Source organism: Sinocyclocheilus anshuiensis, unplaced genomic scaffold (genome assembly GCF_001515605.1).
Source record: "Sinocyclocheilus anshuiensis isolate Anshui unplaced genomic scaffold, SAMN03320099.WGS_v1.1 scaffold1203, whole genome shotgun sequence".
Classification (NCBI taxonomy): domain Eukaryota; kingdom Metazoa; phylum Chordata; class Actinopteri; order Cypriniformes; family Cyprinidae; genus Sinocyclocheilus; species Sinocyclocheilus anshuiensis.
Genome location: NW_015539980.1, coordinates 722,060 through 736,333, shown reverse-complemented (window position 1 = coordinate 736,333; position 14,274 = coordinate 722,060). Strand labels below are relative to the sequence as shown.

The 14,274-nt window shown below is 43.1% G+C and overlaps 1 protein-coding gene across 1 annotated transcript in view; it reads left to right on the top strand.

Annotated features, from left to right (window-relative positions):
- The window catches only part of espn (espin), an 81,900-nt gene that overhangs the window by 12,431 nt on the left and 55,195 nt on the right, over positions 1 to 14,274 (top strand). The window contains exons 3-5 of the mRNA XM_016484368.1: positions 6,267 to 6,453; positions 8,233 to 8,415; positions 10,294 to 10,425. Of these exons, the coding sequence (XP_016339854.1) occupies positions 6,267 to 6,453; positions 8,233 to 8,415; positions 10,294 to 10,425 (502 nt within the window). The remainder of the gene's footprint in view (positions 1 to 6,266; positions 6,454 to 8,232; positions 8,416 to 10,293; positions 10,426 to 14,274) is intronic.

The following is a 14,274-nucleotide window of genomic DNA, read 5'->3' as shown; positions in this document are numbered from 1 at the left end:
CGGGTGGGAACTTGGGAGGAGGTTCTGGCGGAGGACAGACACCCGGGAGGGGGCCGGCAGACAGAGACCAGGGAGGTGACGAAGGAGGGAGGAGCCAGGAGGGGCTTGGAGCAGGAGGAGCCAAAGAAGGACCCAGGCCACAACCATGATGGCGACCCACGGTGGGACGGAGCGACGAAGTGCAGCCGGAGAAGCGGAGTCCTGAGGCGATGGTGGGTCAACGCCCGACCAAGGCGGAGCCGGAGGGACGAGGGAGCCCGGTGGAGGTGAGGGAGCTAGGAGCCAAGGTGGAGCCGCTGGGTCTACGGGCCGAGGCGGAGTCCGGGCCTCGGAGGCTGGAGGCGGAGGTGAGGGATTCTCCAGCCATGGCAACGCTGGAGGATGGCAGACCCACGGAGCTCGCACCATATAGATGGTGGGCTGAGGGCGAGCAGAGGGGCTGCCAGACGACAGCCGTGGAGGAGGCAGGAGCGGGCGGTTATTCGTGAGCCTCCGGGCTCTCAGGGCTGCCCTCGGGGATCAGAGCCCACTCCTGGCTGGACTGGGAAACGGGAGCTCCCTCAGGGCTGGACGGGACCAGCGGGGACCAAGGAGAGGAAAGGAGGAAAGTCGACTTCCAGCTCTGTTTCCCAGTCTATTAAGTCCCCCTCGAAGTCCAGCAGTCCCAGCTGTACGATCAGCTCACCCTCAGCCGCAGTGCAGTGGGCAGAGCTCCACTCTGCGCTCTCACCATCCACGGCTTTCTCCCTCGTGATGGGTGTTGCAGCCGGCTCACGCACCTGGTCTGACGGGTTGGGCTCTACTTCCGGGGCTATCCTCCGCTCAGTCGCTCGGCATTGCGCTGGCTCGTAGATCGCGGCGGGAATTGACTCTCCGTCATCGGTGGGCTCGGGCTTTAGCTCCGCACCACGGGGAGATGGTGGGCTGGGCTCTGGGTCCGGAGTGGATCTGGCGAGATCATCCTCGGGATTGACGGTGAGAGGCGATCCGTTTCTCGCCAGAATCCACTCCACAAACACGGCGAAATCCGCTCGAGGACCATCTTCGGACGATGGCGCTCTGCACACGGTGTGTAAACTTGCGTCGTAGAATGCACAGAGCACGTCGTCCGGGTAGCTGGTGGTGTTAGCTAGCAGCTGGAACAGTCTAGTATGGTCCTAGAGCGATCGCTCCCCCTACTACAGCAGGAGGAGGAGGAACTCCAGGCGGACGAGGAAATCCATAAGGGCACACAACGGTAAAAAAAGACACTGGGTGAAAACGGGAAACAAAACGGAGGCTAGACAAACGGAGGTTACTGTTTAGGTCAGTTCTTCTGTCACACTCTGTGATGGCGAGGAACGATGGAGACGAGGAATAGCGAACACAGTCTTTAATACAATCCAAACACAGGGTACATCCACACTGGAAACGGTAGGAAACACACGAACATAGCGAGTAGACCCGACAGAGACAGACTGCACAGACTAGGACTTAAATACAGGGGATGATTGGGGAAACACAGGTGCATGGGATCATAATCAAACTAATTAACAAAATGAGGACAGGAACATGACCAAATAAGGGAACAGAAACAGGAGAAAAACATGACACAGACAGTCCAAGATCCTGACAGTGTGTGTGTGTGTGTGTGTGTGTGTGTGTGTGTGCAAAGAGAGAGAGCAACACAATGCAATCTGACAAAACTAGAACATTCCTGTTATAATCAGCAAGACTGCATTGAGAGTGCTTCAACAAAACTGCAATGGGAAGTTGTAAACTTGCCGTACAGTTATCTTTGTTGACTATAACAGTAGTATTGTCAAAATATCAATGTGATATAAATTTTCCATGCCATGATAAAGCTTGGAAGAGAATACTGGCGTACTCCTTACTGTGATGAACAGACAAAACACTGAGTAAATGAAAGTATGCATTGATAAACATTTTAAACATAAGGTAAATTTATCCAGTTATCATCTTGGAAATATTTTTTCATAGCAATTTTAACCCAATTTTATGTAAAAATGCTTAACTTAGTAATATTTATATGTCACATTGGAAATGTTAGGCTAGTGATAAATAAAGTTTGCATACTATGCACAGTACACTCTTAAAAATAAAGGTTCCATAATGGGGTTTTCATAGCAATGCCATAGTAGAACCAGTTTTGGTTCACCAAAGAACCTTTCAGTGAACAGTTCTTAAATGAACCATTTTTCTTAGTATGAAGAACATTTTTATAATCTAAAGAACCTTTTTCCACTGGAAAGAACCTTTTGTGGAATGAAAAGTTTCCATGGATGGTAAAGGTTCTTTGTGGAAACATTGATTGCCAATAAAGAACCTTTATTTTTACGAGTGTATACTATATTGCTGAAATAGTAAGAGTAGTATGGCAGTATACTACACTGACCATACAGTAACCACATGAAACATACATACTGTAACTATATTCTTTGCATTACTTTTCAAAAGACAGATTGTTCAGAGGGACGAGGGGATACAAGAGCAAAATATGTAAGGTTGGATCCAAACCATAAAGAAAAACAATCGCTTTTCTTCTAGTAAGACTCCACATAGTTTGTCTCCTGTACAGAGCCAGAGAATACAGCGAGTGAAGCAGCACTGATCCTCTTAAGAGACTCATTGATGCCTCGTCAGTCTGTGTCCAAATAAAGCTGAGCTTTATAGTATTTATAGGAAGACTCCTGTTCTAACTCCTGCTGTGATTTTGAGGAAGGATCTGGGACAGACATATTAATGCTGGATGCTTCCCCTGGGAACAACAAGCACTGGACTGGTGTATCACTTTGTCTCAGAGGGTCAACAATGTCTCTGGGACCTCATAATAATGATTCATAATATTTTATTAGGTTTCTGGTAGAATTCAGGAAAACTAAAGAAAATCTCTCTAAGGAGAATTTGGTGGTGGTGGTGTTGTGGGAGAGTATAGGGGTGTCATGAGTCTTTTTTTTCTTTCTTTTAATTTTGGAATGAAATATGATCTGAGCATTTATAGGCATTTAGACTTTATAATAATGTTATCAATAATTAGAATCTAATACACGTGTCACATGTTTGTTTCTGTTTAGTTCCTGTTTGCCCCTATTTGGTTCAGTTCCTGTTCTCATTTAGTTTATCATCGTTTATTCTGTTCACCTGTTTTGACTGATTACTCCTCACCTGTTTTTGTTCTCCCTGATTACGTTCCATGTGTTTCTAAGCCATGTGTTTTCCTCAGTTCCCTTGTCTTGCGTTAAAGTTGTATCGTGGTTGTGTTCTCCCTCAGTTTCAGAGTGTTTTGTTCTTGTTTTGATAATTAAAGGCTCTATCGTGGATTCCTGCCTCTCCGTCTGCTTCTTCCGCACCACGACCCGTGACCGAACGCAAGAACCATAAAAACTGAAAGCGCCGTCTTTTCCCCCGTGTTTGTTTTCCGCCTTTTTGAACAGTTTTTGTTTTCCCGTTTTTCCCCCCATGGCATGGAAACCGCCGCACGTTTCACCACTCCGAAGTCAAGCCCGCCGGCCGCGGCTCACTCCAGCCTGCCGGCCTCTCCGAAGATAGGCCCTCCAGCCACGCCGTTGTCAAGCCCGCCGTCCGCCATTGACCCAAGCCTGCCGGTCACCGCAACGGCAAGCCCGCCAGCCGCACCTTTCACCCCGAGCCTAGAGGGGAATCTGAGGAGGAGAAGGCGGTTGGTTCTGGTCCCTAGGCGTGCTCCAGTGTCTGCTCCAGCCCCTGAGTCCGCTCCAGTGTCGGCTCCAGCCCCTGAGTTTGCGCCAGTGCCAGCTCCTCGAAAGCGCCTTGCTGTGCCTGCTCCTCCAGAGCACCCTCCAGTGCCAGTTCCTCGAAAGCGCTTCCCAGTCCCCGAATCCAGCCCAGAGTGGGCTCCAGTTCCTGTGTATAGCCCACAGAGGGCTCCAGCTCCCGAGGCTAGCCCACGGAGGGCTCCAGCTCCCGAGGTTAGCCCACGGAGGTCTCAAGCTCCCGAGTATAGCCCACGGAGGGCTCCTGCTCCCGAGGTTAGCCCAGTGAGGGCTCCTGTCCCCGTGTTTAGCCCAAGGAGGGCTCCAGTCCTTGAATCCCGTCCAGAGCACCCTCAAGTGCCCGCTCCTCCAGAGCGCCCTCAAGTGCCTGCTCCTCCAGAGCGTCCCCCAGGATTCCTAGTTTTCCCCAAGAAAATTTTTTGGGGGGAGGGGCATATACCCGTGGTCGAGCTGCTTAATGCCATGGAGGCTACCAGCTCCGCCATGGCAACCTGAACTGTCTGCTCCGCCATGGCCTCCCGAGCTGACCGCTCTGCCATGGGACCCAGATCCGGTACCGCGTCCGGTCCAAGCCTGTCCTGAGGGACCTCCAAGGCGCCCACCCTCCCATTCCTCAATGTTATGTGGCACGAGGTCGTGCCTTTCGGAGGGGGCCGTTATCTGTTACATGTTTGTTTCTGTTTAGTTCCTGTTTGTCCCTATTTGGTTCAGTTCTTGTTCTCATTTAGTTTATCATCGTTTATTCTGTTCACCTGTTTTGATTGATTACTCACCTGTTTCTGTTCTCCCTGATTACGTTCCATGTGTTTATAAGCCCTGTGTTTTCCTCAGTTCCCTTTTCTTGCGTTAAAGGTGTATCGTGGTTGTGGTCTCCCTCAGTTTCAGAGTGTTTTGTTCTTGTTTTGATAATTAAAGAATCTATCGTGGATTCCTGCCTCTCCGTGTGCTTCCTCCGCACCACGACCCTTGACAACATGATACTCCAGTAAACCCATTTTAATCTGGAATATGGATTGAAAATCTTTGAACTAGTCTTTTTTTTTTTTTTGATCAAGGTGCAAAAATTTAGAGAATTGCTGTTAAATGTTGGTTGAACTAGCAGATATACAAAAAGATGGACACAAATTTGATTTCCATTTTAAGTGCACACGTGTCAGATTTGTTGTACACTTTGAACACAAACCATTTTGACATGTTCTGAGTGGTGCTTGTCGTCTTTGTGGTTGCCTATAGTCAAAAGTCCTCTCTTAAGTCTCTGATATTCTTGGCTATATATATGGTTTGGGCCTCTCCCTCAATGTACGTGTATGAGACTCATGTTTGCCTATATTTTATAATCTGCCATTGGAAAAACTAAAGTTGGAAGATTAATGCCACAAATCTCCTCAAGCTGTCTTTCAAACTTTTATGCTGTGAACACAAAACCCATAAAATCTTAAGCTTGTTACTCTTCTGTCTTACTATGCAGATGATATATGTCAGTTTTGGTTCATCCAAGACTCTTATTTTGATAGTTTTGTTCTGTTGTTTCTGTCTTCATCTCCTGAGTTCCTGTATTTAGTTCCTGTTACATTAGTTTCTGTGAGAATGTCATCTGTTGCCTTGGTTATTGATCAGTCCCACCTGTGCCTTGTTTAACTCTTTGTTGTCTTCTGTATTTATGCTGCGTTCACGCCATGTCATAATTACCACAAACATATAACCCGGCTATAGAAACACATAATTCAGCTCCGAGTAGAATGTCACGTGTTGTCATCTCGTAATTATGGTAATTACGACATGGCGTGAACGCAGCTTTATATTCCCCTGTTCGGTTTAGTTCTCTGTCTGGTATTGTCTTTACCAGCTGGGAAGATCTTAGGTTGATTCCTATTAAGTTGGATTGTCTTTGTTGTTTTTATTTTGGTTAATAAAGTAATTAAACTGCACTTTAATCTACATCTCCTCATCTTTGCCTGACCCGCCATGATGATATAACAAGGAAAAGAATGAGAAAAGACAGATTTACTCTGAAGGAGTCATATCTAGAGACCAGAATATCATAGATTTGAGGGTGGCTTCTTTTGACTTCAGACAAAAATCAACCACCAAGAAACCACAATAACAGTGCATTAACAAGCCAAAAACCCAAGCGACCCAACAGCAACATGCTAACAGTTTAGTAAATATTGGCTCGACACTGATAACACCCTTGTATCATGGTGGTGAGATAATATGAAATATTATCGGGGGTTCTGTTAGGCTAGTTAGCTACTTTCTGCTGTCATATTATCATTAAATGTCAGTATAAACACGTGCAGTAATGCTGTAATTGAAAGTAGTAATATATGATTTTGAAGGGTCAGGGTTTTGCTCATGTTCCGTGTTTTTACACTCAAAAAGGATGTTTACACGACTGTTAGGAGATAGAAGTACTATTGATATAGAAACAACATTAAACATTTGTCATATCTCTAATCAACTTCTATTTAAATGTCTAATTTCCTTGTTTTTGTGTTTTTGCATGTGTTTTAGAGTTGTCAATTTCCAAACTAAGAATGGTGCCACACCACTATACCTTGCATGTCAGGAGGGCCACCTGGAAGTCGTCCAATACTTAGTGAAGGACTGCGGGGCGGAGCCAAGTATAAGAGCCAATGATGGGATGACACCATTGCACGCTGCTGCCCAGATGGGACACAACACTGTCATTGTCTGGCTGGTGAGCCAAAAACAGCTTTTATTCACAAGTTGGCCTGACCGTTCAGTCAGAGCCGATCCTCCCTATATGCAAAATATGCAAGCTGCTTAGGGCCCCCGAAACACCAGGAGGCCCCCTTGCTCTCAAAGATGATTTCATTTTAGTTTTGTTTTTGAATTTGGTCAGCGGTTATGAAAACATGAATGATCATTTATTTTAATGTGGTGTGCTGTCGACCTTTCTATGTAAAAATCAGTCAAATCATGAATGTCGTACAGTCTTGCTCGAGACTAAAAAACGAGTTGAAAGCGTACCGAGCCACGGAAGAGACACTGTTTCTCAAGCGCTTTCTGCGAGCGCAATTCGAGACGGAGTGAAACACGGACAAATGCGTTTCATTCATTCGTTCATAACCACTCATACCCCACTCAACCCCCAGCCCCCCAAATAGTCATTGCAAGTATCAGAATTAGGCTACCTATTTGCTCGCGCACGAGCAGCTCCGTTTCATCTCTGGAGGCGCGTTCTGTCTTTGCGCTTGCAAATTCTGTCATGTAAATAGCAAATCCGCCATGGCATGAGCGCAACTGGCTCTTAAAGGGAATGGGAGATGAGACTCTGATTGGTTTTTTGCACGTTATGCCCAAAACACACCCATTACTCATTAAGAGAATAGGGACAACCCTTTTAGACCATGCTCCGGGTGCACCGACCGTTTTTTCCCGTCGTTAAACTAGCAAAAGTGGATTCGGACACGCCCTAAGTGCACCTGCGCCGTACGCTTTAGACCATGCGCTTAGATAGTTAAAATAGGGCCCTAAATGTTGATTGTCACAGAAAATAATTTTCACTTTCACAAGAATGGAACATGTACCATAAATACCACATATGCAAGTGCTCCAGCAACAACTACCAAATGTTACTGAAAAGCGTCCAAATTTGTGAGAAATTCAAATAAAAATGATAGAAACCTAGTTGTTTTGTTAATGTTGAAAGATCTAAGGATCTGTTTCAATATAGCAACCTATGTGTGTGTAGCTTTCAGAGAGCAACCAGAAACTTATTTTGTTTGATTTTCTTCATGTTCTTAAATTTGTTTTGTAATCATTGGTCATTTATGTTATTTATCATTACGTTTATAATCATTAGTCGTTTATGTAATTTATCATTTCATTTATATCATTTATCATAATTTTTATTATATTTTTTACATTTAATATTATTTATTATAATTTCCTTGCTCTTGCAATGCGTGCTACTGTTGTTTAATCTGTGATTGTGGCGTTTCATGGAGTGTTCGTCTTCACGAAAAAAAGATAAGGCAAAATATCACAGTTTCAAGGTTTAATGGGATGGGATATTGATGTGAAGCAATTTTGTGTGAAAGCACTTGTGAATTTGGGTACCAGAAACGATTTGCTGTTAACAGTTTTTGGGTGCCAGACAAAACTTCAGTGGCTGGGTTTTGGTTACCAGACAAAAGGGATCTCTCCTGGCAGGATCTGACAGTTTAAGTTCTTTAGAAGACTTGTTTTATCCTTCATTCTCTTTAATTACTTGACATTGAACGAAACTGTTTGTTGGCATTGCAAACTAAAGGTGCATTATTTCAGCCAGGTGTGCTATATGAGCTACTATGATGAGCAGTATTTTGTAGTATAATTTAACATCATATCTGTAGGTTCTTGATCAGACTTGTTGGATATTTGCATGACCTGCATATTAAGAAGTCAACAAACAGGGAAAAGAAACATTTTATCATGTCTGTACTAACTACTTCTTACTTTTTGTCTTGTATAGATGAGTTTCACAGAAATCAGCCTGTCTGACAGAGACAATGATGGGGCCACTGCCATGCACTTTGCTGCCAGCCGTGGCCATGCCAAGGTTCTCAGCTGGCTGCTGCTGCACGGCGGGGAGATAGTGACGGACAGCTGGGATGGGACACCTCTTCATGACGCAGCTGAGAATGGAGAGCTGGAGGTATGTAAGAGAAACTACTCTATGTGAATGTTTCTTGCCTTGCAAATGCAACTGCAATAGTAATTACAGCTCTGACATCTAAAACACATCAGACAGTGAGAAATTATATTGTGATATTACAACCTTAGGAATATAAAACTCCATGCAGTCAGTATTTGTGAATTGTGAACACATCATAAATTGTGAACACTTTCTTTTAGTATAATGTATTTAGGGTTAAAATAGGAGAATGCATTTGCAGTACATTTAACTATTTTTATTATTGTAGTTATTATTGGTCAATATCTTTTTTTCACTGCCAAAATAATTTTTTTTAAGACAAATGAAAAACATTTTTTTTTTTAGAAACAAAGAAAATAAAAATTATGCATGCACAATAAGATCAGGTACATGTAAATAAAGTAAATAAGTAAATGGGGTCAACTGATTTAATGTTGACTATATACAACATATAATAACAGTCATTGTGGTACAAATAATTTAATGTGATCTTCCACTCACTTATTTCTGATGTGGAGATTTGATCTAACAATCATGTGTAACTAAAACTTTACATTTTGGATACTTTTAATTCTTTAGAAGTCCTGTTTTATCCTTCATTCTATGCTGTTACTTAACATTGCACAAAACTGTTTGTTGGCATTGCAAACTAGAGGTGCATCATTTTAGCCAGGTGTGCTATATAACCTACCATGATGAGCAGTATTTTGCAGTATACTGTAGTTTAATATAATCAAATGTCTGTTTTGGTGATTTACTTTATAAGAGCATCTATGGCTTGACTTTGACTTGAAAAAAATCAAGAATGATTCTTAAACATCACATTTGTGAACTCTTTACTTTATAAGAGCATGTATGTCTTGACTTTGACTTGAAAAAAATCAAGAATGATTCTTAAACATCACATTTGTGAACTCTTGGAATAATACATAGCTTTAATAAAATTGATGATTCATGAGAAATAAGTGACATATTATACATATTATAGTGACATTGCATATAAGGTTTGGTTAGTATACACTCTCAGCAAGTCTATAGTAATTCAATAGAAAGTTTAGTTGAGTTAAAAATGAAATTCTTTTTCCTTTCTGTATGTACAATATATTATAAAGAATTATTATTGCAATTATTATGCATTTTCATGTTATATTTAATAATTGTTATATGCTTTAGTTGTTACATTTATTTATTCAGCAACCTGAGCCTTATTCTGTTCTAATGTCGTATCGTTTGTTGGCTAAATGATGCCTAGTTTGTGATTTTTTTTCTGTGTTAATATTTTTCTATTTCTATGATATAACATTTATATTCACCTTCATCCTTTAGTTATCAGGCAAACACTTTTATTAGAATTTACTATAATTAGAATTAATACATTCTTAATACATAATTAAGAAAAAAAGTGTTTATACCATAACCTGTATGATATTATTGTGAAAGTGGTGTAAACTTTAGTGCTTGGAACTTTCCACAGTCGTGCGGCACCTTTATTGGTTTGTAACATTATCCATCTGAACACAGAAACTTTCAGAGAGTATTGTCTCTTGTTCTCCACCTGAGGGCCAAACGCATGACAGCTGTCATTAACAAAGTACCCTTTTACTGCATTCATGAACACCACTCATACTTTACTCAACTCTCTTTCTCAAACAGACAAATATTTACACCCTTCAGAACGAGCACACACTTTTTCAACAGATGTCGTTTAGTCATGAATATATGCACAATTCTGTTTGTTCACATCCTTATCTTTATGAATGAGCAATAGGAATAGTAATGCTTGCTTTAGCAGACAGCGGTAAATCTATTGAATAAAACAGCCCCAGATTATCTAGTCTATCTGGTTGTTAATGTAAATGTCTGTTTCTCTGCTGTCAGTGCTGTCAGATTCTGGTAGTGAACGGAGTGGACATGGGGATACGGGACCAGGATGGATTCTCAGCGGCAGACCTGGCTGAATACAACGGGCATCAGCAGTGTGCCAAGTACATCCGCACTGTTGAAAACATGGTGAGAAACAGCACAGACACAACAATAAAGCAGTCTTAAACAAGAGTTTTACAACAAAACCAAATTAAATTCGTATTACAAATGCTCACTTATCTCTGTTTACATTATCAGTACTACAAAATATGTTAATTAAATGTTTTCTTTATTTTTGGTAATTTGCTTGTTTGCTTTGTTTAGCCTTTAATTTTTGCATATAACACAAAAGTAGAAACTGTACCCCCCCCCCCCCCCCCATTGTCCAGTAATGGGGATTACCAAGATAATAGAGGATAAAATTTAAGATGAAAATCTCATCTAATTCTGTGTTAGTGTACGACGTTTTAACTTTATAAAGTCTACTGTATCATATTTGATAAGCAAATTTCTAAGGCCACTAAACAAAACTTTGCTGAAAAACTTGTACATAATCTACTACATACCTGCTGTTATTTTGTCATGATTTATGTAATTCATAGTTTATTATTATTATTTTTAGCAAGTAAAAAAGGATTTTTCTTGTAATTTTAAAAACATCCTCCTTTTTTTTAGGAAAATCATGCTAAATTGTCTCAAATATGATCATCAGGCCTTTGAGGATAATTTATTTACGGTGCCTTGCGAAAGTATTCATACCCCTTCATTTTTTTTCATGTTTTGTTGTTGTAGTCTTATGTTAAACTGCTTTAAATTACTTTTTTCCCACATCGATCTACACTCCATACACCATAATGACAAAGCACAAAACAGATTTGTGACAACTTTGCAAATTTATTAAAAAACTGAAATAAATACATTGCATAATTATTCATGATTGACAGCTGAGACTGACAGCTTCTCTGAGAGAACTGAGGCGCCAACTGACTTTTTCGGGATATTTAGGAGGATATTGGAGTTGTATTTACCTTATTTTAACACAATCCTCTCAGCAGACAAAAACTGGAGCAGTCAGGCTAATTAAAACAGGGTCAGGGGCGTATGCTTGCGATCGACTCTGCGGGAGTGTGGGCGGGACACGGCGCCGCTTCGCTCGCCACTGCGCAGACTCTGGTCCCGAGTTCTCTACTGTGCAGACTCCGGTTCCAAATCAGCGCAATATGGCCGCGCCCTGTTGGGACAATAGCGGCTTCACTTTTCTTCAATGGAAGAGATTGAAGGTGCATTGTCCATCTTTTTTTACAGTCTATGGTCTGGTCTCGCAGCTGTTTTGCACTACTTGCCTGATTCACCCCTCTATTTACCTACCTCCATGTACTCCAGCGATCTGCTCCTTGTTCTCCAGTGCTCCCTTTAACCTCAGTTCCTGGTTCCCCTCCTGAAAGAAAGTAAAGGACACGTTACCTCACCAAGTTAAGCTATCTAATAGTGGTCGACCGATATTGGTTTTTTTGACAGCCGATGCCGATATCTTGGAAAGCAGGGTGGCCGCTGGCCGATATAAAGCTGATATAATTGTATTTATTTTAATTAATATTTAAGAAATTTTAAATCATTTGAAAATGGATTAAAAAGATTATTTGTAAAATAAACATACTTATACTTTAGATGACAAAGTATTTTTCACAAATAAATCAATATTTAATAAAAATATAATTAAAAAGGAAGTAAACTGTAACCAACAGGGCACTCAGTATTCTGGGAAGTTTGTGTGCATTGGGAATCATATTTTTTCAAATAAAGCCAAGGTAACACTCATTTTACATACAGCACACAGTGAAAATGACATGAATATGATAGTGGGCAAATGCATAAAGCGCAGCATAATTTGAAATCACGAATTTTATGTTTAAAGCATTCAATTCGCATGGACCGAAGGTCACGCAGAGAACACGCGATCATGCAGGTCACATGCACACTTCACGAGATCTCACAACTGGATTCGACTATGTTTGCAAGGTTTGTGAAATAAAATTTTCATTAGCCATTCAAAGATTTGTTTAAATGATTTAAATGCGTATTTGCTGAATGCTGACGGCAAACAGGGAGAATGTGAGCACTGTGTGCTCAGGCGCTGCCGCTCTCAGCGCCGTCAAAATAAAAGTCCCGCCCCGAACGCATCGGCCAAACAGAAAAACGTATCGGCCAATGCCGATATTTGAAAAATGCCAAATATCGGCCGATATATCAGTCGACCACTACTATCTAACCATTTAAATTACCTGAATACTCACTTGCACGTTGATGTCTTGTCTGCATCTGCCTCAATCTTCAATAAACCTGCTGTTGTATTGACTTGTGTCCCATCGTGTTTGCTGACAGAAGACCAGACCGTCAACATACAATACAGCAGAATGAGCTCCATTTTCTTTGATCCCGCCGAACTACTCTATACCTGTGCTCAGGATGGCCGCCCTATCGAGGAATATGTGGAGGAGTTTATTGAACTCTCATCTTGTGCCCTGGAGTGATAAAGTATTAAAGACTCTTTTCTGACTTGGACTCGACAACAGTCTTGTTGGTCATGTACCCACATCAGCCATCGCTTATTCTCTCGCACAGTATATTGACTGCGTGATGTTGCTGTGTGGTTCCTCCCTCACCGTTGGTGAGGTGGTTGAAACCCCCATCACCACTCTTGTCACTAGCTACCCCGTTCATGCTTGTCCATGAGTCTGTTCCAGAGTCCGCTACAGTCAGTAAGTCTGTTACAGTCCCAGAGCTTAACAATGAGTCTACTTCAGTCCCCGTGACCGGTAATAATTCCACTCCTGGGGTCCCACTTTGGTGGAACCAAGTCCGGGGGTCCTGGAGGACCCGACTCCTGCGGTCCTAAGGTCCGAATGAGAATTCCATCTGGAATCCCTAGCCAAAAGGGCTGTCGCGCCTGAGGCCCTGGCCAAGATGGCCGCCACCCCAGAGGCCATGCCAGAATCCATGAGCAAGATAGAACTTAAACTAAGGCAAACTAGACTAATGCCCAGTGTGATGGATCCACCGTTGAGGTCGGTGCGAGCAGCAGGCATCCCGGGTACCCCAATCCTCAAATACAGCCCTAGTAAGGTTCCTGCTCAGAATCTCAGCCCCGTGAGGACGCGAGCTTTAGACTCCAGTCTCCGACCTGTTTCTGCCCCAAGATCGGCTCCTGTTTTCAACCAACTGCCCATTCTAGAGGCCGTGCCTCATTCTACCTCTGCTCCCAAGAGAAGGCGAATGAAGAAGTGCCGGCCCCCCATGAGTTTAAGCTCCTGATCATGAGTTTAGCCCAGAGAGGGCTTCTATCCCTGAGTCCAGACCAGAGAAGACTCCAGTCTCCGAGTTTAGCTCAGAGAGGGCTTCTGTTCCTGAGTCTAGCCCAGAGAGGGCCCCAATCCCCGAGTCTAGCCCAGAGAGGGCTTCTGTTCCCGAGTTTAGCCAAGCGAGGGCTCCAGTCCCAGAGTTTAGCCTAGAGGGAACTCCTGTCCCTGAGTTTAGCCCAGAGAGGGCTCCAGTCCCCGAGTTTGGCCCAAATAGGGCTCCAGTCCCCGAGTTTAGCCCAGAGAGGGCTCCTGTTTCTGAATTTATTCCCGAGAAGAGCCTTGTTCCCGAATTTAACCCAGAGAAGGCCCCTGTTCCCAAGTTTGGCCCAATGAAAGCTTCTGATTCCGAGATTGGCCCAGTGAAGGTATCTGTTCTAGACCAGAGTCCAATGCAGGCTCCAGCCACTAACCAAGGTCCAGTGCAGGCTCCAGCCCATGGGCTCAGTCTAGTGCCCGCTTTCACCTCAGAGCTCTGCCAGGATCCTGCTCGAGTCCATGGATCCGCTCCAGAGTTGGCACCTAGTCCAGAGTCCGCTCCGGAATGCCCTCCAGATCGCCCTCCAATGCCTGCTCCTCCAGAGCACTCTCCAGTGTCCACTCCTCCAGAGCGCCCTCCAATGGCCGCTCCTCCAGAGCG